This window comes from Salmo salar, chromosome ssa03, assembly GCF_905237065.1.
Source record: "Salmo salar chromosome ssa03, Ssal_v3.1, whole genome shotgun sequence".
In the NCBI taxonomy this organism is placed as follows: Eukaryota; Metazoa; Chordata; class Actinopteri; order Salmoniformes; family Salmonidae; genus Salmo; species Salmo salar.
In genome coordinates this window covers 12721199-12747567 of record NC_059444.1, presented here as the reverse complement: position 1 = coordinate 12747567, position 26369 = coordinate 12721199, and the positions used below count along the sequence as shown (strand labels likewise).

At 49.1% G+C, this 26369-nt stretch overlaps 1 protein-coding gene and 1 long non-coding RNA gene across 7 annotated transcripts in view; both read right to left on the bottom strand.

Annotated features, from left to right (window-relative positions):
- Positions 1-242: 242 nt before the first annotated feature.
- LOC106598819 (uncharacterized) lies at positions 243-1726 on the bottom strand. Its single transcript, XR_001327292.2, has 2 exons — positions 457-1726; positions 243-413 (listed from the first exon to the last, which is right to left on the bottom strand). It is a non-coding gene; the product is annotated as an uncharacterized lncRNA (long non-coding RNA).
- A 479-nt stretch (positions 1727-2205) lies between these two features.
- Positions 2206-26369, bottom strand: part of LOC106598815 (F-box-like/WD repeat-containing protein TBL1XR1) — a 36681-nt gene continuing 12517 nt past the window's right edge. For all 6 annotated transcript variants that reach the window (XM_014189824.2, XM_014189821.2, XM_045714504.1 and 3 more), the window contains 11 exons: positions 26113-26338; positions 25547-25679; positions 24873-25014; positions 24411-24474; positions 24074-24171; positions 23730-23912; positions 23391-23465; positions 6080-6207; positions 5581-5746; positions 5173-5274; positions 2206-3650 (listed from right to left, as the gene is read on the bottom strand). In XM_014189824.2, coding sequence (XP_014045299.1) covers positions 3624-3650; positions 5173-5274; positions 5581-5746; positions 6080-6207; positions 23391-23465; positions 23730-23912; positions 24074-24171; positions 24411-24474; positions 24873-25014; positions 25547-25679; positions 26113-26338 — 1344 coding nt within the window. In that variant the 3' untranslated portion in view covers positions 2206-3623. The remainder of the gene's footprint in view (positions 3651-5172; positions 5275-5580; positions 5747-6079; positions 6208-23390; positions 23466-23729; positions 23913-24073; positions 24172-24410; positions 24475-24872; positions 25015-25546; positions 25680-26112; positions 26339-26369) is intronic.

Below are 26369 nucleotides of genomic sequence, written 5' to 3'. Positions count from 1 at the left end.
TTGGGTGTAGATTTTTATTTTTGTATTAATTTTAAAGGCTGTAACATAACAAAATGTTAAAAGTCAAGGGGTCTGAATATTTCCAAATGTACCATGACCAAGGATAGACTACTACACAACCTATGGCTGAAGAGGATGTGTATTTCATAAACTAAAAAGATTAAATACAATAAAACCTACATGCAATACACCAAAAAGGACTCTAGGTGAGAAACAAACCAAGTCAACAGAAAAACCACACGTTATTATCAAAATAGATTTTTTATTCTAGACGTTTCAAAGATCTGATTGATATTACAACAGTCAGATGCGTAGGTTGCAGAGTCTCAGCATCTGTGTGAGTGAGAGAAGATAACATGGGTGAGGGCGAAGACAAAATGAAACAAACAAAAGAAATCTCCACTGGTATTTACCTACATGGTCCAGGGTGTTATGGATACATCCACTGGTATTTACCTACATGGTCCAGGGTGTTATGGATACATCCACTGGTATTTACCTACATGGTCCAGGGTGTTATGGATACATCCACTGGTATTTACCTACATGGTCCAGGGTGTTATGGATACATCCACTGGTATTTACCTACATGGTCCAGGGTGTTATGGATACATCCACATTAAAGTTTAGATTTATTGTTCTTGTTAATTTTTGCGTACATAGCTAGAAATAAATCAGAATTATAAAAGTTTTTCAAAGAGTACAAAACCTTCAAGGGCTTTTTAGGCATAGCAAAGAGAATTAGTACTTTAGGTAGGAACAAGAAATAGCAAACACTTGAATGCATTGTAAAAAGATTATTTTTTTTAAAACAAACATTATAAAATACCATTCCACTGTCAGACTTCCTAATAGTCTTCATGGTACGATCCACTCACTGTTGGTTATATTAAAGCAAACTTCAAAATACTCTTAGCTAGCTTCTGTACAAAATGCGTTTGTAAAACAAGTGACATTCTTTGAGCAAAGGAGGCTTTTGCAGAAGAAAAATAAAATTGAAAATAAAACATTGGTGTTTAAGAGCCACTGGATGTTAGCTAGGGCTAAGAGATGGTATGTTGGAATGCCATGAAGTTGGCTTGGATCCAATGTGTACCCAACAAGTGAACAGTTTAGAAACTACTATTGTCCCTCGCTTTTTCACAGAACGTCTGCACGCATTCAGCTACGGGAGAGAAATTCAACTAGCAGCATTATCCTGCGTCTGGATGTACCAACCAGGGTTGGTGGTCAATGCCATTTAAAGTGCTCAAATTCCAATTCAATCATGGAAAAAAAAGATTTTATTCAAATTCTTGACTTGGAAGTTCACTTCCAGAATGAATCAAAATGGAATTGACCCCAATCCTTGCTTGAACACATCTCCCTGTTTTGCATTATTCTTAAGTGCAGAAAATAACTTCAACAAAGCCATTCTCAGGGCTGCTCTTTTATAGCTATGACCGTTTAATGGTATTTTATAAAGAACCATTTCTCATGGTGAAAGACCCACATGATGCATAAGAATAACATATTTCCAAGCGTGTCTTCGAGAGTTACGGAGAATTTTACAAAACCAACCTTGCATACAAAAAGAATCCCCTGTGATGTCACACATACATACGTACACATATATATACACATACATACGTACACATATATATACACATACATACGTACACATATATATACACATACATACGTACACATATATACACACATATGTACGTACGTATACATACACATATATATACATATATATACACATATGTACATACGTATACATACACATATATATATATACACATATGTACGTACGTATACATACACATATATATATATACATATATATACATATATATACGTACGTATACATACATATATATATACATATATACATATATATACACATACGTACGTACACATATATATATACACACATATGTACGTACGTATACATACACATATATATATATATATACACACATATATATACATATATATACACATATGTACATACGTATACATACACATATATATATATACACATATGTACGTACGTATACATACACATATATATATACATATATACATATATATACACATATGTACGTACGTATACATACACATATATATATACATATATATACACATATGTACGTACGTATACATACACACATATATATACATATATACATATATATACACATATATATATATATATATATATACATATACATATATACATACATATATATACATATGTACGTACACACACACATATATATATGCAGTTAGAATGTTACGTCAAGTCATATGTTCCAAAGTCCGCTTCTCATCTCCCTGCCTAGAAAACATCACCTTCTGAACACCACAAAAAAAACAAGCACCATCTATCCATGCATAGGCCTTGACACAGCCTGTCTCCAAGTGTTGGTGCTGGGAAGAAAATCAATCATCCACAATGACCTAAGAGCAGACACAGCAGTGCATCCTCAAACAGAACACTTGAAACAATGGTTCACTCCAAAATCAAAGTTGGTCAGAAGTTACAACTCAAAAGTAGTCTTGGAACGTTGACAAAATCTCATGTTTCACCAATTTCGGGTATGAAGACTCCCGGCTAACTTTGACATCGGCGTTTGTATGGGGCTCGTCCTGCGTCCTATTCATTCATGAGCTACCCAAAGCACTGGCATTCCTATGTTCTGGCTAAAAGAGCCACGGAGGCACAGATGGACGATCAGCCTTTCCTTCTACATAACACTGAAACCTAAAGTAACATGTCCTTAGAATATGAAAGGATGGGGTTATGTGAAAGGATGAAAGGATGGGGTTATGTAGTAGCTAACAGTGATGATCTTTAGTCCAGAGATCTAACAGTTTTACACACCTGAAACCATTTCCCCAAGGTAGTCAAGCAAAATGAGACGTAGTGGGGAGGAAAGCCCTAACTGCTCTCTGACAAATATATATAAAAAAAGTTTTGGGGGGCAAACTGAAAAACAAGCATCAAAATTTCAATTGAAAACAAATTAACCCATTTCAACTTATGAAATATAGATTTGTTCAATGTTTTCTTGAGCCATGAAAAAAAAAGTACAATGCCAAAGTGAATGGATTTCTCCCAATAAACAGTTTCAAACCCAAATTGTAAAAGAAACAAAAATCCTACTGACCTCTCCACTCTTTCCCCGACATGTAACACAAACCTACGGCAAAAAGACAACAAAACATGCTGACATGTACAATATGCACACACCAACGACGTGAGGGGAAAAAGCCATTTCTAATTTCTGGTATAAAGGATAAAAAGAAACAAAGTAAATAGCAGATCTTTTGGTATGTATGAATGGGTCCCTTTGGGATGTTTTCATTCTCTGAACGTAAAAGTAATCTCTCTCCTGTGGGTCTGAGTCTGACTGGGGGGGAGGGGAGACCCCCTTCACGGGAGGTTAGTTTGACCCCTTCTCTGGAGGTGTAGTTTAAGTGTTTATGTGGGTGTTGGGCGCTCCGTCTGTGGTGGTGGTTGTGATGGCAGGCCATGGCTTCTGATGGGACTACAGCAGTGTAGACGACAGGCAGGGACAGTCATTTTGGCTATGTACACATTCGTAGTCGGTCCATGGCTCCCCAAACGAGCGTCATTTCCTCAGGTCTAATACACAAACCTGGAACAGAGAGCGAGAGCGAGGTTAAAGGTCATATGTAATTGAGCTGGGTTATGTGACCAGACCTGGAAAACCCCTGGCCTTAAAAGGGCCTTTATCTACTTTCCCATAGTCAGATAAACATTTTTATGTCTCTGCGTGCAGTTTGAAGTTAAGAGGTAGATTCGCGAGCCATTGCTAACTAGCATTAGCATAATGACTGGAAGTCTATGGTACCGGCTAGCAGATACCCATAGACTTTCAGTCATTGCGCTAACGCTAGTAGGCAATGGCTCGCGAATCTACCTCTTAACTCCCTTCATACTTGACACAGAGACATAAAAATGGTATCCACAAGTTCATCTGACTCTGGGGAGGTAGATAAAGGCCCCATTTATCCCTTTAACATAGAAACCAATGAGACAAACACACATCCATTACTAGTCTAAGTGGTCCAGTATACACTGCAGAAAGTCACTTCATTGTCATTCATTATTCAATCTGCGGAACCTCTAAGGTTCTGACACCGCCTGGTATCGGTAGCAGAAAGAACAGTCCATGACCATTTGAAGCCTTGCTCTGACACCACCTGGCATAGAGGTCATAGATGGCAGGGAGCTCGGCTCCAGTGATGTACCTAGGCCATACGCACTACCCTCTGTAGCACCTCGCGTTCGGATGCCAAGCAGTTTCCATACCAAGCGGTGATGCAGCCAGTCAAGATGCTTTCAATAGTGCAGCCGTATAACTTTGAGGATCTGAGGGGCCCATCCTAAATCTTTTCAGCCTCCTGAGGGGGAAGAGGCATTGTTGTACCTTCACAACTTTTGGTGTGTGTGGACCCTAATTCCTTAGTGATGTGGACACCAAGGAACTTGAAGCTCTCGACCCGTTCCACTACAGCTCCGTTGATGTGTCGTCAGCAAACTTAATGGTGTTGGAGTCGTGGGTGAACAGAGAGTACAGGAAGGGACTAAGCACGCACCCCTAAGGAGCCCTCGTATTCTGGGTCTGCATGGCGGACGCGTTATCGCCTACCCCCACTGTGGTCCCTTAGAAAGTCCAGGATCCAGTTGCAGAGGGATGTGTTCAGTCCCAGGTTCCTGAGCTTAGTGATGAGCTTGGAGGGGACTATGGTGTGGAACTACTAGGACAATCCCTTACAGATGACCTGTAGATGCTCAAGACCATCGATAAACTAGCCATTTGATTCATTACGCCTCAGCTGCAACTGTTGACAAGTAAACAATTCTGTTTATTGCTCTAGCTGTAGACATTTGACCCCAGATGAATATAACAGACGCTGGATACTGGACAGGTAGCTAACAGATCATTAGCACAGTACTAAAATCTATATATAGTGTCACTACTTGGTGCTCGTGAAGCCAGGCGTTTACCTGGACCATGCGACGTGAGCAGGAAACACCTTGGGCCCTAGATAAAGCTTTTGACTGGGGTCTGACGTGATTCTATCTCAGCTCCTCCTGACACCAGGGAAATAATTCCTGGCTGTGTCCATTAAGAGGCAGCTGGTGAGACTTACCGATCCGTCTGACGCACTGGCTCCCACCTTGTCGCCCGTGGCGTTCCAGCACACCTCGAAGATGCCCCCCGTTCCCCTATAGCTGTGGACTAAAGCACCCGTCTGGACAGAGGGACAGACAGAGGGACAGAGAGGGACAGACAGAGGGACAGGGGTGTAATCAGCCAAACAATGACCAGGAAAAATGGATTTGGGGAAACTCAATTTCAATCATGTTCACATTATTACACGTATCTCACTAAGGGCTGAGCTCCAGATTTACAGAAATCAATGCATCATATACGTCAGAGCTAAATACTCAAACCCATTCATCCACCACCAGACAAGCCCTACAACAAACAGTCGGGCTTGAGATGTGAATGAAGTACGAGTGACGTCAGAGACTGTGTGTGTCAGTCCGTCCCGTACCTGTGTGTTCCAGATGTGGACACACTTGTCGAAGGAGCCGCTGGCCAGGTGGCGCCCGTCGGGGCTGAAGGCCACACTGTAGACAGGCTCCTGGTGGCGGGTGAGCGTGTGGATGCACACGCCTCGCTCCACGTCCCACAGACGCACCGTCGAGTCAAACGACGCGCTGGGGAGAAGAAGAACAGTACTTTAGTATCCATCTTGGAAATTCATCTTCTGCCCCTAACGTCCCAGACACCACCCATTTGGGAGGGAGCATGCTGCAGCGCCCCTGGAGCTGTTTAGGAGGGTAAAAGGCAGAGGAAGGACAGAAGATCTATTCACATATATTACAGTGACTATCCTGGGCTCTTTATTTTTTTCCTTCAGCTGGGGGAAACAGAATGTCACAGACGGAGATGAACACATCACTCCATACTACGTCACATACAGATCCTGAATGCTTTTTATGATAAAAAGCCCAGAGGAATGCTGGGAGTGTTTCACCGTCTTGTATTACCTGGCCAGCATCAGGTTGGCATTGGGGTTGTTGGTCCCGGGCCCCGTGGGGCTCCACTTGATGGTGTAGATCTCCTTACTGTGGGCCTGCAGGTCGTGGACACACGAGTCCTGCTTCATACTCCAGATCTGAGAGACAGACAGGAGAGAGAGACAGAGACATTATGTAGCACCATGGGACCGACTCAGGAAGGAGAGAGAGATGTGTGTGAGAGTGAGAGAGCTGTGTGTGTGTGTGTGTGTGTGTGATAGAGCTGTGTGTGTGTGTGTGTGTGTGAGAGAGCTGTGTGTGTGTGTGAGAGAGAGCTGTGTGTGTGTGTGGAGAGAGCTGTGTGTGTGTGAGAGAGAGCTGTGTGTGTGTGAGAGAGAGCTGTGTGTGTGTGAGAGAGAGCTGTGTGTGTGTGAGAGAGCTGTGTGTGTGTGTGAGAGAGAGCTGTGTGTGTGTGTGAGAGAGCTGTGTGTGTGTGAGAGAGCTGTGTGTGTGTGTGAGAGAGCTGTGTGTGTGTGTGAGAGCCTGTGTGTGTGTGTGTGAGAGAGCTGTGTGTGTGTGTGAGAGAGCTGTGTGTGTGTGTGGAGAGAGCTGTGTGTGTGTGTGTGAGAGAGCTGTGTGTGTGTGTGTGTGTGAGAGAGCTGTGTGTGTGTGTGGAGAGAGCTGTGTGTGTGTGTGAGAGAGAGCTGTGTGTGTGTGTGTGAGAGAGCTGTGTGTGTGTGTGAGAGAGGCTGTGTGTGTGTGTGAGAGCTGTGTGTGTGTGTGTGTGAGAGAGAGCTGTGTGTGTGTGTGTGTGTGAGAGAGCTGTGTGTGTGTGTGTGTGAGAGAGAGAGCTGTGTGTGTGTGTGTGTGTGAGAGCTGTGTGAGAGCTGTGTGTGTGTGTGAGAGCTGTGTGTGTGTGTGTGTGTGTGTGAGAGAGCTGTGTGTGTGTGTGTGTGAGAGAGCTGTGTGTGTGTGTGTGAGAGAGCTGTGTGTGTGTGTGTGTGAGAGAGCTGTGTGTGTGTGTGTGTGTGAGAGAGCTGTGTGTGTGTGTGTGTGTGTGAGAGCTGTGTGTGTGTGTGTGTGTGAGAGAGCTGTGTGTGTGTGTGTGTGTGTGTGTGAGAGAGCTGTGTGTGTGTGTGTGTGTTGAGAGGTCTGTGTGTGTGTGTGTGTGTGTGAGAGAGCTGTGTGTGTGTGTGTGTGTGAGAGCTGTGTGTGTGTGTGTGTGAGAGAGCTGTGTGTGTGTGTGTAAAGCTGTGTGTGTGTGTGTGAGAGAGCTGTGTGTGTGTGTAGAGAGCTGTGTGTGTGTGAGAGAGCTGTGTGTGTGTGTGTGTGAGAGAGCTGTGTGTGTGTGTGTGTGTGAGAGAGCTGTGTGTGTGTGTGTGTGTGTGTGAGAGAGCTGTGTGTGTGTGTGTGTGAGAGAGCTGTGTGTGTGTGTGTGTGTGTGTGTGAGAGAGCTGTGTGTGTGTGTGAGAGCTGTGTGTGTGTGTGTGTGTGTGAGAGAGCTGTGTGTGTGTGTGAGAGAGCTGTGTGTGTGTGGAGAGCTGTGTGTGTGTGTGTGTGAGAGAGCTGTGTGTGTGTGTGTGTGTGTGGAGAGAGCTGTGTGTGTGTGTGAGAGAGAGCTGTGTGTGTGTGTGAGAGAGAGCTGTGTGTGTGTGTGAGAGAGGCTGTGTGTGTGTGTGAGAGAGAGAGCTGTGTGTGTGTGTGAGAGAGAGAGCTGTGTGTGTGTGTGAGAGAGAGAGCTGTGTGTGTGTGTGAGAGAGAGAGCTGTGTGTGTGTGTGAGAGAGAGAGCTGTGTGTGTGTGTGTGAGAGAGAGCTGTGTGTGTGTGTGAAGAGAGAGCTGTGTGTGTGTGTGTGAGAGAGCTGTGTGTGTGTGTGAGAGAGAGAGCTGTGTGTGTGTGTGGAGAGAGACTGTGTGTGTGTGTGTGAGAGAGCTGTGTGTGTGTGTGGAGAGAGCTGTGTGTGTGTGTGTGTGTAGAGAGCTGTGTGTGTGTGTGTGTGTGAGAGCTGTGTAGAGAGCTGTGTGTGTGTGAGAGAGAGAGCTGTGTGTGTGTGTGAGAGAGAGCTGTGTGTGTGTGTGTGAGAGAGAGCTGTGTGTGTGTGTGAGAGAGAGCTGTGTGTGTGTGTGAGAGAGCTGTGTGTGTGTGTGAGAGAGAGCTGTGTGTGTGTGTGAGAGAGAGAGCTGTGTGTGTGTGTGAGAGAGAGCTGTGTGTGTGTGTGTGAGAGAGAGCTGTGTGTGTGTGTGAGAGAGAGCTGTGTGTGTGTGTGAGAGAGCTGTGTGTGTGTGTGTGAGAGAGCTGTGTGTGTGTGTGTGTGAGAGAGCTGTGTGTGTGTGTGGTTAGAGAGCTGTGTGTGTGTGTGAGAGAGCTGTGTGTGTGTGTGTAGAGAGCTGTGTGTGTGTGTGAGAGAGCTGTGTGTGTGTGTGTGTGTAGAGAGCTGTGTGTGTGTGTGTGAGAGACTGTGTGTGTGTGAGAGAGCTGTGTGTGTGTGTGTGAGAGAGCTGTGTGTGTGTGTGAGAGAGCTGTGTGTGTGTGAGAGAGCTGTGTGTGTGTGAGAGAGCTGTGTGTGTGTGTGAGAGAGAGCTGTGTGTGTGTGTGAGAGAGCTGTGTGTGTGTGTGAGAGAGCTGTGTGTGTGTGTGAGAGAGAGCTGTGTGTGTGTGTTGAGAGAGAGCTGTGTGTGTGTGTGAGAGAGCTGTGTGTGTGTGTGAGAGCTGTGAGAGCTGTGTGTGTGTGTGTGTGAGAGAGCTGTGTGTGTGTGTGAGAGAGCTGTGTGTGTGTGTGTGAGAGAGCTGTGTGTGTGTGTGAGAGAGCTGTGTGTGTGTGTGAGAGAGCTGTGTGTGTGTGTGTGAGAGAGCTGTGTGTGTGTGTGAGAGAGCTGTGTGTGTGTGTGAGAGAGCTGTGTGTGTGTGTTGAGAGAGCTGTGTGTGTGTGTGAGAGAGGAGCTGTGTGTGTGTGTGTGAGAGAGAGCTGTGTGTGTGTGTGTGAGAGAGCTGTGTGTGTGTGTGTGAGAGAGCTGTGTGTGTGTGTGTGGAGAGCTGTGTGTGTGTGTGTGTGAGAGAGCTGTGTGTGTGTGTGTGTGAGAGAGCTGTGTGTGTGTGTGTGTGTGAGAGAGCTGTGTGTGTGTGTGTGTGAGAGAGCTGTGTGTGTGTGTGTGAGAGAGCTGTGTGTGTGTGTGTGAGAGAGCTGTGTGTGTGTGATGTGTGTGTGAGAGAGCTGTGTGTGTGTGTGAGAGAGCTGTGTGTGTGTGTGTGAGAGAGCTGTGTGTGTGTGAGAGAGCTGTGTGTGTGTGAGAGAGCTGTGTGTGTGTGAGAGAGCTGTGTGTGTGTGAGAGAGCTGTGTGTGTGTGTGAGAGAGAGCTGTGTGTGTGTGTGAGAGAGAGAGCTGTGTGTGTGTGTGTGAGAGAGAGCTGTGTGTGTGTGTGAGAGAGAGCTGTGTGTGTGTGAGAGAGAGAGAGCTGTGTGTGTGTGTGAGAGAGAGAGCTGTGTGTGTGTGTGTGAGAGAGAGAGCTGTGTGTGTGTGTGTGTGAGAGAGCTGTGTGTGTGTGTGGGAGAGAGCTGTGTGTGTGTGTGTGTGAGAGAGCTGTGTGTGTGTGTGTGTGTGAGAGAGCTGTGTGTGTGTGTGTGGAGAGAGCTGTGTGTGTGTGTGTGTAGAGAGCTGTGTGTGTGTGTGTGTGTGGAGAGAGCTGTGTGTGTGTGTGTGAGAGAGCTGTGTGTGTGTGTGAGAGAGCTGTGTGTGTGTGTGTGAGAGAGCTGTGTGTGTGTGTGTGAGAGAGCTGTGTGTGTGTGTGTGAGAGAGCTGTGTGTGTGTGTGTGAGAGCTGTGTGTGTGTGTGTGTGTGTGAGAGAGCTGTGTGTGTGTGTGTGTGAGAGAGCTGTGTGTGTGTGTGTGTGTGAGAGAGCTGTGTGTGTGTGTGTGTGTGTGTGTGTGTGTGTGTGTGTGTGTGTGTGTGTGTGTGTGTGTGTGAGAGCTGTGTGTGTGAGAGAGCTGTGTGTGTGTGAGAGAGCTGTGTGTGTGAGAGAGCTGTGTGTGGAGAGAGAGCTGTGTGTGTGAGAGAGCTGTGTGTGTGTGTGTGTGTGTGTGTGAGAGAGCTGTGTGTGTGTGTGTGTGTGTGTGTGTGAGAGCTGTGTGTGTGAGAGAGAGCTGTGTGTGTGTGAGAGAGCTGTGTGTGTGTGTGAGAGAGCTGTGTGTGTGTGAGAGAGCTGTGTGTGTGTGAGAGAGCTGTGTGTGTGTGTGAGAGAGAGCTGTGTGTGTGTGTGAGAGAGAGCTGTGTGTGTGTGAGAGAGAGCTGTGTGTGTGTGAGAGAGCTGTGTGTGTGTGTGAGAGAGCTGTGTGTGTGTGAGAGAGCTGTGTGTGTGTGTGAGAGAGCTGTGTGTGTGTGTGTGTGAGAGAGCTGTGTGTGTGTGTGTGTGTGTGGAGAGAGCTGTGTGTGTGTGTGTGTGTGTGAGAGAGCTGTGTGTGTGTGTAGAGAGCTGTGTGTGTGTGTGTGAGAGAGCTGTGTGTGTGTGTGTGTGTGTGTGTGAGAGAGCTGTGTGTGTGTGAGAGAGCTGTGTGTGAGAGAGCTGTGTGAGAGCTGTGTGTGTGTGTGAGAGAGCTGTGTGTGTGTGTGAGAGAGCTGTGTGTGTGTGTGAGAGAGAGCTGTGTGTGTGTGTAGAGAGCTGTGTGTGTGTGAGAGAGACTGTGTGTGTGTGAGAGAGAGCTGTGTGTGTGTGAGAGAGAGCTGTGTGTGTGTGTGAGAGAGAGCTGTGTGTGTGTGTGAGAGAGAGAGCTGTGTGTGTGTGTGAGAGAGAGCTGTGTGTGTGTGGAGAGAGAGCTGTGTGTGTGTGTGAGAGAGAGAGCTGTGTGTGTGTGTGAGAGAGAGCTGTGTGTGTGTGGAGAGAGAGCTGTGTGTGTGTGTGTGTGTGAGAGAGCTGTGTGTGTGTGTGTGTGTGTGAGAGAAGCTGTGTGTGTGTGTGTGTGTGTGTGAGAGCTGTGTGTGTGTGTGAGAGAGCTGTGTGTGTGTGTGAGAGAGCTGTGTGTGTGTGTGAGAGAGCTGTGTGTGTGTGTGAGAGAGCTGTGTGTGTGTGTGTGAGAGAGCTGTGTGTGTGTGTGAGAGAGCTGTGTGTGTGTGTGTGTGTGTGAGAGAGCTGTGTGTGTGTGTGTGTGTGAGAGAGCTGTGTGTGTGAGAGAGCTGTGTGTGTGTGAGAGAGCTGTGTGAGAGAGCTGTGTGTGTGTGTGTGTGTGTGTGTGTGTGTGTGTGTGTGTGTGTGTGTGTGTGTGTGTGTGTGTGTGAGAGAGAGCTGTGTGTGTGTGAGAGAGCTGTGTGTGTGTGTGAGAGAGCTGTGTGTGTGTGTGAGAGAGCTGTGTGTGTGTGTAGAGAGCTGTGTGTGTGGAGAGAGAGCTGTGTGTGTGTGAGAGAGACTGTGTGTGTGTGTAGAGAGAGCTGTGTGTGTGTGTGTGAGAGAGAGGCTGTGTGTGTGTGTGAGAGAGCTGTGTGTGTGTGTGAGAGAGCTGTGTGTGTGTGTGTGTTAGAGAGCTGTGTGTGTGTGTGAGAGAGCTGTGTGTGTGTGTGTGAGAGAGTGTGTGTGTGTGTGTGTGTGTGTGTGTGTGAGAGAGCTGTGTGTGTGTGTGGAGAGAGCTGTGTGTGTGTGTGTGAGAGAGCTGTGTGTGTGTGTGTGTGTGTGTGTGTGAGAGAGCTGTGTGTGTGTGAGAGCTGTGTGTGTGAGAGAGCTGTGTGTGTGTGAGAGAGCTGTGTGAGAGAGCTGTGTGTGTGTGTGTGAGAGCTGTGTGTGTGTGTGAGAGAGAGCTGTGTGTGTGTGAGAGAGCTGTGTGTGTGTGTGAGAGAGCTGTGTGTGTGTGTGAGAGAGCTGTGTGTGTGTAGAGAGAGCTGTGTGTGTGTGAGAGAGAGCTGTGTGTGTGTGTAGAGAGAGCTGTGTGTGTGTGTGAGAGAGAGCTGTGTGTGTGTGTGTGAGAGAGAGAGCTGTGTGTGTGTGTGAGAGAGAGCTGTGTGTGTGTGGAGAGAGAGCTGTGTGTGTGTGTGAGAGAGAGGCTGTGTGTGTGTGTGAGAGAGCTGTGTGTGTGTGTGTGAGAGAGCTGTGTGTGTGTGTGTGTGGAGAGAGCTGTGTGTGTGTGTGAGAGAGCTGTGTGTGTGTGTGTGAGAGAGCTGTGTGTGTGTGTGTGTGTGTGAGAGAGCTGTGTGTGTGTGTGTGTGTGTGAGAGAGCTGTGTGTGTGAGAGAGCTGTGTGTGTGTGAGAGAGCTGTGTGAGAGAGCTGTGTGTGTGTGTGTGAGAGAGCTGTGTGTGTGTGTGTGTGTGTGTGTGTGTGTGAGAGATCTGTGTGTGTGAGAGAGAGCTGTGTGTGTGTGTGAGAGAGCTGTGTGTGTGTGTGAGAGAGCTGTGTGTGTGTGTGAGAGAGCTGTGTGTGTGTGAGAGAGAGCTGTGTGTGTGTGTGAGAGAGAGAGCTGTGTGTGTGTGGAGAGAGAGAGAGCTGTGTGTGTGTGTGTGAGAGAGCTGTGTGTGTGTGTGTGAGAGAGCTGTGTGTGTGTGTGAGAGAGCTGTGTGTGTGTGTGTGTGAGAGAGCTGTGTGTGTGTGTGTGAGAGAGCTGTGTGTGTGTGTGTGTGTGTGAGAGAGCTGTGTGTGTGTGTGTGTGTAGAGAGCTGTGTGTGTGTGTGAGAGAGCTGTGTGTGTGTGTGTGAGAGAGCTGTGTGTGTGTGTGAGAGAGCTGTGTGTGTGTGTGTGTGTGTAGAGAGCTGTGTGTGTGTGTGAGAGCTGTGTGTGTGAGAGAGCTGTGTGTGTGTGAGAGAGCTGTGTGAGAGAGCTGTGTGTGTGTGTGAGAGAGCTGTGTGTGTGTGTGTAGAGAGCTGTGTGTGTGTGTGAGAGAGAGCTGTGTGTGTGTGTGTGAGAGAGCTGTGTGTGTGTGTGAGAGAGCTGTGTGTGTGTGAGAGAGCTGTGTGTGTGTGTGAGAGAGAGCTGTGTGTGTGTGAGAGAGAGCTGTGTGTGTGTGTGAGAGAGAGCTGTGAGAGCTGTGTGTGTGTGTGTGTGAGAGCTGTGCAGAGCTGTGTGTGTGTGTGTGTGAGAGCTGTGTGAGAGCTGTGTGTGTGTGTGAGAGCTGTGTGAGAGCTGTGTGTGTGTGTGAGAGAGCTGTGTGTGTGTGTGTGTGTGAGAGAGCTGTGTGTGTGTGTGTGTGAGAGAGCTGTGTGTGTGTGTGGAGAGAGCTGTGTGTGTGTGTGAGAGAGCTGTGTGTGTGTGTGAGAGAGAGCTGTGTGTGTGTGTGAGAGAGAGCTGTGTGTGTGTGTGAGAGAGAGAGCTGTGTGTGTGTGTGAGAGAGAGAGCTGTGTGTGTGTGTGTGAGAGAGCTGTGTGTGTGTGTGTGAGAGAGCTGTGTGTGTGTGTGAGAGAGCTGTGTGTGTGTGTGAGAGAGCTGTGTGTGTGTGTGTGTGAGAGAGGCTGTGTGTGTGTGTGTGTGTGAGAGAGCTGTGTGTGTGTGTGTGTGTGTGAGAGAGCTGTGTGTGTGTGTGAGAGAGCTGTGTGTGTGTGTGTGTGTGTGAGAGAGCTGTGTGTGTGTGAGAGACTGTGTGTGTGAGAGAGCTGTGTGTGTGTGAGAGAGCTGTGTAGAGAGCTGTGTGTGTGTGTGTGAGAGAGCTGTGTGTGTGTGTGTGTAGAGAGCTGTGTGTGTGTGGAGAGAGAACTGTGTGTGTGTGTGGAGAGAGAGCTGTGTGTGTGTGTGTGTGTAGAGAGAGCTGTGTGTGTGTGTGTGTGTGAGAGAGCTGTGTGTGTGTGTGTGTGTGGAGAGAGCTGTGTGTGTGTGTGTGTGTGTGTGAGAGAGCTGTGTGTGTGTGTGTGTGTGAGAGCTGTGTGTGTGTGTGTGTGTGAGAGAGCTGTGTGTGTGTGTGTGTGTGAGAGAGCTGTGTGTGTGTGTGTGTGAGAGAGCTGTGTGTGTGTGTGTGTGAGAGAGCTGTGTGTGTGTGTGTGTGAGAGAGCTGTGTGTGTGTGTGTGTAGAGAGCTGTGTGTGTGTGTGTGTGAGAGAGCTGTGTGTGTGTGTGTGTAGAGAGCTGTGTGTGTGTGTGTGAGAGAGCTGTGTGTGTGTGTGTGAGAGCCTGTGTGTGTGTGTGTGTGTGAGAGAGCTGTGTGTGTGTGTGTGTGTGTGTGTGTGTGTGTGTGTGTGTGTGTGTGTGTGTGTGTGTGTGTGTGTGTGTGTGTGTGTGTGAGCTGTGTGTGTGAGAGAGCTGTGTGTGAGAGAGCTGTGTGTGAGAGAGCTGTGTGTGAGAGAGCTGTGTGTGTAGAGAGCTGTGTGTGTGTGTGTGTGTAGAGAGCTGTGTGTGTGTGTGTGTGTGTGTGTGTGTGGAGAGAGCTGTGTGTGTGTGTGTGTGTGTGTGTGTGTGTGTGTGTGTGTGTGTGTGTGTGTAGAGAGCTGTGTGTGTGTGTGTGTGTGTGTGTGTGTGTGTGTGTGTGTGTGTGTGAGAGAGAGCTGTGTGTGTGTGTGAGAGAGCTGTGTGTGTGTGTGAGAGAGCTGTGTGTGTGTGTGAGAGAGCTGTGTGTGTGTGTGAGAGAGAGCTGTGTGTGTGTGTGAGAGAGAGCTGTGTGTGTGTGTGTAGAGAGAGAGCTGTGTGTGTGTGTGAGAGAGAGGCTGTGTGTGTGTGTGTGAGAGAGCTGTGTGTGTGTGTGTTGAGAGAGCTGTGTGTGTGTGTGAGAGAGCTGTGTGTGTGTGTGAGAGAGCTGTGTGTGTGTGTGTGTGTGTGTGAGTGTGTGTGTGTGTGTGAGAGAGCTGTGTGTGTGTGAGAGAGCTGTGTGTGTGTGTGAGAGAGCTGTGTGTGTGTGTGAGAGAGCTGTGTGTGTGTGTGAGAGAGAGCTTGTGTGTGTGTGAGAGAGAGAGCTGTGTGTGTGTGTGAGAGAGAGCTGTGTGTGTGTGTGAGAGAGCTGTGTGTGTGTGTGTGAGAGAGCTGTGTGTGTGTGTGAGAGAGCTGTGTGTGTGTGTGAGAGAGCTGTGTGTGTGTGAGAGAGCTGTGTGTGTGTGTGTGTGTAGAGAGCTGTGTGTGTGTGTGTGTGTGAGAGAGCTGTGTGTGTGTGAGAGAGCTGTGTGTGTGTGTGTGAGAGAGCTGTGTGTGTGTGTGTGTGTGTGTGTGTGTGTGTGAGAGAGCTGTGTGTGTGTGAGGAGAGCTGTGTGTGTGAGAGAGCTGTGTGAGAGAGCTTGTGTGTGTGTGAGAGAGAGCTGTGTGTGTGTGTGAGAGAGAGCTGTGTGTGTGTGTGAGAGAGAGCTGTGTGTGTGTGAGAGAGAGCTGTGTGTGTGTGTGAGAGAGCTGTGTGTGTGTGTGAGAGAGAGCTGTGTGTGTGTGTGAGAGAGAGAGCTGTGTGTGTGTGGAGAGAGAGCTGTGTGTGTGTGTGAGAGAGAGAGCTGTGTGTGTGTGAGAGAGAGAGCTGTGTGTGTGTGAGAGAGAGCTGTGTGTGTGTGTAGAGAGAGAGCTGTGTGTGTGAGAGAGAGAGCTGTGTGTGTGTGAGAGAGAGCTGTGTGTGTGTGTGTGTGAGAGAGCTGTGTGTGTGTGTGTGTGCAGAGAGCTGTGTGTGTGTGTGTGAGAGAGCTGTGTGTGTGTGTGTGAGAGCTGTGTGTGTGTGTGTAGAGAGCTGTGTGTGTGTGTGTGAGAGCTGTGTGTGTGTGTGAGAGAGCTGTGTGTGTGTGTTAGAGAGCTGTGTGTGTGTGTGTGAGAGAGCTGTGTGTGTGTGTGTGTGTGGAGAGAGCTGTGTGTGTGTGTGTGTGGAGAGAGCTGTGTGTGTAGAGAGCTGTGTGTGTGTGTGAGAGAGCTGTGAGAGAGCTGTGTGTGTGTGTGGAGAGCTGTGTGTGTGTGTGTGTGTGTGTGTGTGTGTGTGTGTGTGTGTGTGTGTGTGTGTGAGAGATCTGTGTGTGTGAGAGAGAGCTGTGTGTGTGTGTGTGAGAGAGCTGTGTGTGTGTGAGAGAGCTGTGTGTGTGTGTGAGAGAGCTGTGTGTGTGTGTGAGAGAGCTGTGTGTGTGTGAGAGAGAGCTGTGTGTGTGTGAGAGAGAGAGCTGTGTGTGTGTGTGAGAGAGAGAGCTGTGTGTGTGTGTGTAGAGAGCTGTGTGTGTGTGTGAGAGAGCTGTGTGTGTGTGTGAGAGAGCTGTGTGTGTGTGTGGAGAGAGCTGTGTGTGTGTGTGAGAGAGCTGTGTGTGTGTGTGTGTGAGAGAGCTGTGTGTGTGTGTGTGTGTGTGTGTGTGTGTAGAGAGCTGTGTGTGTGTGTGTGTGTGAGAGAGCTGTGTGTGTGTGTGAGAGAGCTGTGTGTGTGTGTGTGAGAGAGCGTGTGTGTGTGTGTGTGTGAGAGACTGCTGTGTGTGTGTGAGAGCTGTGTGTGAGAGAGCTGTGTGTGTGAGAGAGCTGTGTGAGAGAGCTGTGTGTGTGTGTGTGAGAGAGCTGTGTGTGTGTGTGAGAGAGAGCTGTGTGTGTGTGTGAGAGAGCTGTGTGTGTGTGTGAGAGAGCTGTGTGTGTGTGGAGAGAGAGCTGTGTGTGTGTAGAGAGAGCTGTGTGTGTGTGTGAGAGAGACTGTGTGTGTGTGTGAGAGAGAGAGCTGTGTGTGTGTGAGAGAGAGAGCTGTGTGTGTGTGTGAGAGAGAGCTGTGTGTGTGTGTGAGAGAGAGAGCTGTGTGTGTGTGTGAGAGAGAGCTGTGTGTGTGTGTGTAGAGAGCTGTGTGTGTGTGTGTGAGAGAGCTGTGTGTGTGTGTGTGAGAGAGAGCTGTGTGTGTGTGTAGAGAGCTGTGTGTGTGTGTGTGAGAGAGCTGTGTGTGTGTGTGTGTGTGAGAGAGCTGTGTGTGTGTGTGTGTGTGTGAGAGAGCTGTGTGTGTAGAGAGCTGTGTGTGTGTGAGAGAGCTGTGTGAGAGAGCTGTGTGTGTGTGTGTGAGAGAGCTGTGTGTGTGTGTGTGTGTGTGTGTGTGTGTGTGTGTAGAGATCTGTGTGTGTGAGAGAGAGCTGTGTGTGTGTGTGAGAGAGCTGTGTGTGTGTGTGAGAGAGCTGTGTGTGTGTGTGAGAGAGCTGTGTGTGTGAGAGAGAGCTGTGTGTGTGTGTGAGAGAGAGAGCTGTGTGTGTGTGTGAGAGAGAGAGCTGTGTGTGTGTGTGTGAGAGAGCTGTGTGTGTGTGTGTGAGAGGCTGTGTGTGTGTGTGTGTGTGAGAGAGCTGTGTGTGTGTGTGTGTAGAGAGCTGTGTGTGTGTGTGTGTGTGAGAGAGCTGTGTGTGTGTGTGTGTGTGAGAGAGCTGTGTGTGTGTGTGAGAGAGCTGTGTGTGTGTGTGAGAGAGCTGTGTGTGTGTGTGTGAGAGAGCTGTGTGTGTGTGTGTGAGAGAGCTGTGTGTGTGTGTGTGTGTGTGGAGAGAGCTGTGTGTGTGTGTGAGAGCTGTGTGTGTGAGAGAGCTGTGTGTGTGAGAGAGCTGTGTGAGAGGCTGTGTGTGTGTGTGTAGAGAGCTGTGTGTGTGTGTGTGAGAGAGCTGTGTGTGTGTGTGAGAGAGAGCTGTGTGTGTGTGTGAGAGAGCTGTGTGTGTGTGGAGAGAGAGCTGTGTGTGTGTAGAGAGAGAGCTGTGTGTGTGTGTGAGAGAGAGAGCTGTGTGAGAGCTGTGTGTGTGTGTGTTGAGAGCTGTGTGAGGAGCTGTGTGTGTGTGTGTGTGAGAGCTGTGTGAGAGCTGTGTGTGTGTGTAGAGCTGTGTGAGAGCTGTGTGTGTGTGAGAGAGCTGTGTGTGTGTGTGTGTGTGAGAGAGCTGTGTGTGTGTGTGAGAGAGCTGTGTGTGTGTGAGAGAGAGCTGTGTGTGTGTGTGAGAGAGCTGTGTGTGTGTGTGAGAGAGCTGTGTGTGTGTGTGAGAGAGCTGTGTGTGTGTGGAGAGAGCTGTGTGTGTGTGTGAGAGAGAGCTGTGTGTGTGTGTGAGAGAGAGGCTGTGTGTGTGTGTGAGAGAGAGAGCTGTGTGTGTGTGAGAGAGAGCTGTGTGTGTGTGTGAGAGAGAGAGCTGTGTGTGTGTGTGTGAGAGAGCTGTGTGTGTGTGTGTGAGAGAGCTGTGTGTGTGTGTGAGAGAGCTGTGTGTGTGTGTGTGTGAGAGAGCTGTGTGTGTGTGTGTGTGTGGAGAGAGCTGTGTGTGTGTGTGTGTGTGTGTGAGAGAGCTGTGTGTGTGTGTGTGTGTGAGAGAGCTGTGTGTGTGTGTGAGAGAGCTGTGTGTGTGTGTGAGAGAGCTGTGTGTGTGTGTGTGTGTGTGTTAGAGAGCTGTGTGTGTGTGAGAGCTGTGTGTGTGAGAGAGCTGTGTGTGTGTGAGAGAGCTGTGTGAGAGAGCTGTGTGTGTGTGTGTGAGAGAGCTGTGTGTGTGTGTGAGAGAGAGCTGTGTGTGTGTGTGAGAGAGAGCTGTGTGTGTGTGTGAGAGAGCTGTGTGTGTGTGTGAGAGAGCTGTGTGTGTGTGTGAGAGAGCTGTGTGTGTGTGAGAGAGCTGTGTGTGTGTGTGAGAGAGAGAGCTGTGTGTGTGTGTGTGGAGAGAGACAGCTGTGTGAGAGCTGTGTGTGTGTGTGTGAGAGCTGTGTGAGAGCTGTGTGTGTGTGTGAGAGAGAGAGCTGTGTGTGTGTGAGAGAGAGAGCTGTGTGTGTGTGAGAGAGAGCTGTGTGTGTGTGTGTGTGTGAGAGAGAGCTGTGTGTGTGTGTGTGTGTGTGTGTGAGAGAGCTGTGTGTGTGTGTGTGTGAGAGAGAGCTGTGTGTGTGTGTGTGTGTGTGAGAGAGCTGTGTGTGTGTGTGTGTGTGTGTGAGAGAGCTGTGTGTGTGTGTGTGTGTGAGAGAGCTGTGTGTGTGTGTGTGTGTGTGTGAGAGAGCTGTGTGTGTGTGTGTGTGTGAGAGCTGTGTGTGTGTGTGTGTGAGAGAGCTGTGTGTGTGTGTGTGAGAGAGCTGTGTGTGTGTGTGTGTGTGAGAGAGCTGTGTGTGTGTGTGTGTGAGAGAGCTGTGTGTGTGTGTGGTGAGAGAGCTGTGTGTGTGTGTGTGTGAGAGAGCTGTGTGTGTGTGTGTGTGAGAGAGCTGTGTGTGTGTGTGTGTGTGAGAGCTGTGTGTGTGTGTGTGTGTGTGTGTGTGTGTGTGTGTGTGTGTGTGTGAGCTGTGTGTGTGTGAGAGAGCTGTGTGTGTAGAGAGCTGTGTGTGTGAGAGAGCTGTGTGTGTGAGAGAGCTGTGTGTGTGAGAGAGCTGTGTGTGTGTGTGTGTGAGAGAGCTGTGTGTGTGTGTGTGTGTGTGTGTGTGTGAGAGAGCTGTGTGTGTGTGTGTGTGTGTGTGTGTGAGAGAGCTGTGTGTGTGTGTGTGTGTGTGTGTGTGTGTGTGTGTGTGTGTGTGTGTGTGTGTGAGAGAGCTGTGTGTGTGTGTGTGTGTGTGTGTGTGTGTGTGTGAGAGAGCTGTGTGTGTGTGTGAGAGAGCTGTGTGTGTGTGTGAGAGAGAGCTGTGTGTGTGTGAGAGAGAGCTGTGTGTGTGTGAGAGAGAGCTGTGTGTGTGTGTGAGAGAGAGCTGTGTGTGTGTGTGAGAGAGAGCTGTGTGTGTGTGAGAGAGAGCTGTGTGTGTGTGTGTGAGAGAGCTGTGTGTGTGTGAGAGAGCTGTGTGTGTGTGTGAGAGAGAGCTGTGTGTGTGTGTGAGAGAGAGCTGTGTGTGTGTGTGTGTGTGTGAGAGAGCTGTGTGTGTGTGTGTGTGAGAGAGCTGTGTGTGTGTGAGAGAGCTGTGTGTGTGTGTGTGAGAGAGCTGTGTGTGTGTGTGTGTGTGTGTGTGTGTGTGTGAGAGAGCTGTGTGTGTGTGTGAGAGCTGTGTGTGTGTGTGTGTGAGAGCTGTGTGAGAGGCTGTGTGTGTGTGTGAGAGAGCTGTGTGTGTGTGAGAGAGCTGTGTGTGTGTGTGAGAGAGCTGTGTGTGTGTGGAGAGAGCTGTGTGTGTGTGAGAGAGGCTGTGTGTGTGTGGAGAGAGCTGTGTGTGTGTGTGAGAGAGAGAGCTGTGTGTGTGTGTGAGAGAGAGCTGTGTGTGTGTGTGAGAGAGAGAGCTGTGTGTGTGTGTGAGAGAGAGAGCTGTGTGTGTGTGTGAGAGAGAGAGCTGTGTGTGTGTGTGAGAGAGAGAGCTGTGTGTGTGTGTGAGAGAGAGAGCTGTGTGTGTGTGTGAGAGAGAGAGCTGTGTGTGTGTGTGAGAGAGAGAGCTGTGTGTGTGTGTGTGAGAGAGCTGTGTGTGTGTGTGTGTGTGAGAGAGCTGTGTGTGTGTGTGTGTGTGAGAGAGCTGTGTGTGTGTGTGTGTGTGGAGAGAGCTGTGTGTGTGTGTGTGTGAGAGAGCTGTGTGTGTGTGTGTGAGAGAGCTGTGTGTGTGTGTGTGAGAGAGCTGTGTGTGTGTGAGAGAGCTGTGTGTGTGTGTGAGAGAGCTGTGTGTGTGTGTGTAGAGAGCTGTGTGTGTGTGTGTGAGAGAGCTGTGTGTGTGTGTGTGTGTGTGAGAGAGCTGTGTGTGTGTGTGTGTGTGTGAGAGAGCTGTGTGTGTGTGTGAGAGAGCTGTGTGTGTGTGTGTGAGAGAGCTGTGTGTGTGTGTGTGTGTGTGTGTGTGTGTGTGTGTGTGTGTGTGTGTGTGTGTGTGTGTGAGAGAGCTGTGTGTGTGAGAGAGCTGTGTGTGTGTGTGAGAGCTGTGTGTGTGTGTGAGAGAGCTGTGTGTGTGTGTGGCTGTGTGTGTGTGAGAGAGCTGTGTGTGTGTGAGAGAGAGCTGTGTGTGTGTGTGTAGAGAGAGCTGTGTGTGTGTGTTAGAGAGCTGTGTGTGTGTGTGAGAGCTGTGTGTGTGTGTGAGAGAGCTGTGTGTGTGTGTGAGAGCTGTGTGTGTGTGTGTGGCTGTGTGTGTGTGTGTGTGGAGAGAGCTGTGTGTGTGTGTGTGTGAGAGAGCTGTGTGTGTGTGAGAGAGCTGTGTGTGTGTGTGAGAGAGCTGTGTGTGTGTGTGTGTGTGAGAGAGCTGTGTGTGTGTGTGAGAGCTGTGTGAGAGCTGTGTGTGGAGAGCTGTGTGTGTGGAGAGAGCTGTGTGTGTGTGTGAGAGAGAGCTGTGTGTGTGTGTGAGAGAGAGAGCTGTGTGTGTGTGTGAGAGAGAGCTGTGTGTGTGTGTGAGAGAGAGCTGTGTGTGTGTGTGAGAGAGAGCTGTGTGTGTGTGTGAGAGAGCTGTGTGTGTGAGAGAGCTGTGTGTGTGTGTGAGAGAGAGAGCTGTGTGTGTGTGTGAGAGAGAGAGCTGTGTGTGTGTGTGAGAGAGAGAGCTGTGTGTGTGTGTGAGAGAGAGAGCTGTGTGTGTGTGTGAGAGAGAGGCTGTGTGTGTGTGTGAGAGAGACTGTGTGTGTGTGTGTGTGTGAGAGAGCTGTGTGTGTGTGTGTGGAGAGAGCTGTGTGTGTGTGTGTGAGAGAGCTGTGTGTGTGTGTGTGTGAGAGAGCTGTGTGTGTGTGTGTGTGAGAGAGCTGTGTGTGTGTGTGAGAGAGCTGTGTGTGTGTGTGTGTGTGAGAGAGCTGTGTGTGTGTGTAGAGAGCTGTGTGTGTGTGTGAGAGAGCTGTGTGTGTGTGTGTGTGTGTGTGTGAGAGAGCTGTGTGTGTGTGTGTGGCTGTGTGTGTGTGTGAGAGAGCTGTGTGTGTGTGTGAGAGAGGCTGTGTGTGTGTGTGTGAGAGAGCTGTGTGTGTGTGTGAGAGAGCTGTGTGTGTGTGAGAGAGAGCTGTGTGTGTGGAGAGAGCTGTGTGTGTGTGTGAGAGAGCTGTGTGTGTGTGTGAGAGAGCTGTGTGTGTGTGTGAGAGAGCTGTGTGTGTGTGTGAGAGAGCTGTGTGTGTGTGTGAGAGAGCTGTGTGTGTGTGTGAGAGCTGTGTGTGTGTGTGAGAGAGCTGTGTGTGTGTGTGAGAGAGCTGTGTGTGTGTGTGAGAGAGCTGTGTGTGTGTGTGAGAGAGCTGTGTGTGTGTGTGAGAGAGCTGTGTGTGTGTGTGTAGAGAGCTGTGTGTGTGTGTGAGAGAGCTGTGTGTGTGTGTGAGAGAGCTGTGTGTGTGTGAGAGAGCTGTGTGTGTGTGTGAGAGAGCTGTGTGTGTGTGTGTGTGAGAGAGCTGTGTGTGTGTGTGTGTGAGAGAGCTGTGTGTGTGTGTGTGTGAGAGAGCTGTGTGTGTGTGTGTGAGAGAGCTGTGTGTGTGTGTGTGTGAGAGAGCTGTGTGTGTGTGTGTGAGAGAGCTGTGTGTGTGTGTGTGTGAGAGAGCTGTGTGTGTGTGTGTGTGAGAGAGCTGTGTGTGTGTGTGTGAGAGAGCTGTGTGTGTGTGTGTGTGTGAGAGAGCTGTGTGTGTGTGTGTGTGAGAGAGCTGTGTGTGTGTGAGAGCTGTGTGTGTGAGAGAGCTGTGTGTGTGTGAGAGAGCTGTGTGTGTGAGAGAGCTGTGTGTGTGTGTGTGTGAGAGAGCTGTGTGTGTGAGAGAGCTGTGTGTGTGAGAGAGCTGTGTGTGTGAGAGAGCTGTGTGTGTGTGAGAGAGCTGTGTGTGTGTGTGTGAGAGAGCTGTGTGTGTGAGAGAGCTGTGTGTGTGTAGAGAGCTGTGTGTGTGTGAGAGAGCTGTGTGTGTGAGAGAGCTGTGTGTGTGTGAGAGAGCTGTGTGTGTGTGAGAGAGCTGTGTGTGTGAGAGAGAGCTGTGTGTGTGAGAGAGAGCTGTGTGTGTGAGAGAGCTGTGTGTGTGAGAGAGAGCTGTGTGTGTGAGAGAGCTGTGTGTGTGAGAGAGAGCTGTGTGTGTGAGAGAGCTGTGTGTGTGAGAGAGAGCTGTGTGTGTGAGAGAGCTGTGTGTGTGAGAGAGAGCTGTGTGTGTGAGAGAGCTGTGTGTGTGAGAGAGAGCTGTGTGTGTGAGAGAGAGCTGTGTGTGTGTGAGAGAGCTGTGTGTGTGAGAGAGAGCTGTGTGTGTGAGAGAGAGCTGTGTGTGAGAGAGAGCTGTGTGTGTGAGAGAGAGCTGTGTGTGTGAGAGAGAGCTGTGTGTGTGAGAGAGAGCTGTGTGTGTGAGAGAGAGCTGTGTGTGTGAGAGAGAGCTGTGTGTGTGAGAGAGGCTGTGTGTGTGAGAGAGAGCTGTGTGTGTGAGAGAGAGCTGTGTGTGTGAGAGAGGCTGTGTGTGTGAGAGAGAGCTGTGTGTGTGAGAGAGAGCTGTGTGTGTGTGAGAGAGCTGTGTGTGTGTGAGAGAGCTGTGTGTGTGAGAGAGCTGTGTGTGTGAGAGAGCTGTGTGTGTGTGAGAGAGCTGTGTGTGTGTGAGAGAGCTGTGTGTGTGTGAGAGAGCTGTGTGTGTGTGAGAGAGCTGTGTGTGTGTGAGAGAGCTGTGTGTGTGTGAGAGAGCTGTGTGTGTGTGTGAGAGAGCTGTGTGTGTGTGAGAGAGCTGTGTGTGTTGTAATGACCTTGAGTGTCATGTCGTCAGAGCAGGAGGCCAGCAGACTCCCCGTGGGATCCCACTTGATTGCGTTCACTTCATTCTATAGGAGGGAAAGACATGATGAGTGGCAATACAAGGAAACACGCTGTGAACTTTAGAATTTAGCAGCGCACAACGAATGCATTAACTGTCTCAAGGCACTTCCTGTAGTGACGTGACAGAACAGGAAGAGGACGGGCAAAAGCCTTCACCTTTATATTCAGGTCAGGGCATTTGAAGACGAGGCCTTTAGACTATAGAGATGAATCAATGTCAGTCACAATGTCAACGTGACTGAGAGGAGACAGCCAGTCCCTGGTCTTACCGTGTGTCCCTGGAAAGTCTTGACAGGCCGGTCCTGGCCCAGCTTACACACGTGTATGCACATGTCCGTGCTGCAGGAGGCAAACGTGTTGTTGCTCTGCCAGTCCACGTCCAGGGCCGGCGCTGAGTGGAAGGGAAACTGCTGCTTCGCCTCGCCTGTGTGAGCGTCCCAAATGATGGTGGTCTGAACGGGAGATGGATACACTGTCAGTCCTTTCATCATGACTGACCAATGACAGCACACCATGATGAATCTAATTCATTTAAAGGGATTTTAAACCCAACTGTCTATCACAAAACCCATAATCTTACCTTACCTACGTTATCTTATCTACGTTACCTTACCTTATCTACTCCTGCACTGAGGATGAAGTTTCCTTTCTTATTCCATTTAAGGGCAAATATAGGACCTTTATGCTGGCCCAAGGTACTGGCGAGGTTACCTGAAAAACACGTCACAGTGCTTGTTCAGCAAGAGAACAGGACGATGGGCCATCTATGATTTGGTGTTTAGAAATGTTGAGATGCTGCTCTAGCCAAAAGGGATCCCCTAAATGGACAGACGTGTTGTCCAGAAATCACCTCATTGGACAAAAGCTTATATTATTTGCCTAAAACTATTAAAGCAAAAACGTTATGTAAACAATTAACAACGGCCGTAGTGCGTCTTTAAATGGCTTACCGTCTTTAGTCCATATTCTGGCAAAGCCGTCGTATGAGCCTGTGGCTAGCAGCGTACCCTCACTCTGAAAAATACAAATTCAGCAGTTATTTATGATTTTTTTTAACCAAAACTAAACCCTTTAAATAACCTGGAATTCTGGGTTGCCATATTTTTTGTTGGTTTCTGTTGCACACCAGATTGGAACCAAACACAGGACGATCCTAATTTGAGATTTATGTGCATTACTAAAAATAATCTCCCGATGACATCAAACATTTACCAGAAAGTCAGTTTTGCCTGCTTGTCCCGAGTTGCGATTAGGCCCAAAGTAGTTAAATGCAGGTTGAGTATCGTTCACGGAGCAGGGAAATGACAGCCTGACCTACTGTTACTCAGCCCTGGATTTTCCATGGGAGAGAGAAGCACGTCCCATATTTCCAGCTGGGAAGACAAACTAATCGGGGTCTCTCTCTAACTCACATTCCAGTCCAGTGAGGTGACGTCTTTGTTGCTGGGTACGTCCTGGCCTCCCTCCCGTATACAGTGTCTCAGCACCAGCTGCGTGGAGCTGCCCGTGCCGTTCTCACTCAGGTTCCAGATCCGCGCCGTCGAGTCCCCAGACCTGCACACACACACACACACACACACACACACACACACACACACACACATCTAACATAACTTCTTTGGCTAGCCTAAAACCACAGTAATATCTGACTACCTAGATTGTATTATATGGTGCGTAGGACTCAATTAGATGTGCAAGTACAAAACACACAAATAAACATTATTTCACTGAAGGTTACCACCAGCAACCTGTTGGAAACGTCCTTGACTAAGTTCTGCCACATCAAAATGTAGGTCAATGCATACTTCTCCAGACTACCAATGCTGTATGAAGGTGGATTTTACTTTATGAACAGAAATCATTTATCTTTAGGCTATGTCCCTTCTCTGTAAAGAGACAGAAGTAGGGCAGACAGTGAAAGAGAAGTAGGGCAGACAGTGAAAGAGAAGTAGGGCAGACAGTGAAAGAGAAGTAGGGCAGACAGTGAAAGAGAAGTAGGGCAGACAGTGAAAGAGAAGTAGGGCAGACAGTGAAAGAGAAGTAGGGCAGACAGTGAAAGAGAAGGATATAGGAGTTTGTTCTGTACCCAGAGGCCAGCAGGTCGTTGACGGGGTTCCAGGCACAGATGAACACCTCTGACTCGTGGCCCCTCAGCACCATGGCCTTGTTTTGGGGGATCTCCACATCCCGGTCCACCTCCATCATCTCTGCATGGTGGTCTGGACACACACCATAAAGTTAGATAGAAGACTCAACTTGTATCAAACGTCTTATATCCATCTAGAGTCCTCTATCTCTATGCGAGATACACAGATCAGAGGTCTTGGGCTGAGTCCTGAGCCAATTCTGCACTTGCGCATTCCTCCATCATTTAAAATGCATAGGATTGATGTAAGCATTAGCTGATGGAGTTTCCACCCCTGTTAAATCCATGACCAGAGGGAGATATTGCTAGCTTGTCGAATAGCAGCTAAACCTACGCTAGTGTTAGTATGGATGACAGTCTCCACCGTACATTGTGCTTTAAACTCAAGAGGTGTGAGGCCTATGTATTGTAAATCAGTTGTACTGTTATGGCATCATGATCATGAAAGGAAACATGGAAAATGTAACAAAAATAATAAAAGATGTGCAATAAAAGGTTATGCTCACTGGTTAAGCCATGGGCGCCGTTCTCCTCGCCGTTGGCAGCGGTGCCTCCCTCTCCATTCTTGGCACCACCAGGCTGGAGGCCCTGGGTGCCGCTGGTGCTGCCCACCTGCTGCTGCTGGGCCAGCTTTTCCCTGTAGGCCTGCTGCCGCGTCTGCACCACGTCGGGCATAACCGCGTCGATCAGGGACAGCGACTCGATGGGCCGCCCGTCAAAAAGAGTGCCATCCTGGGTGGCAACAAGACAGAAGTTTGGGTTC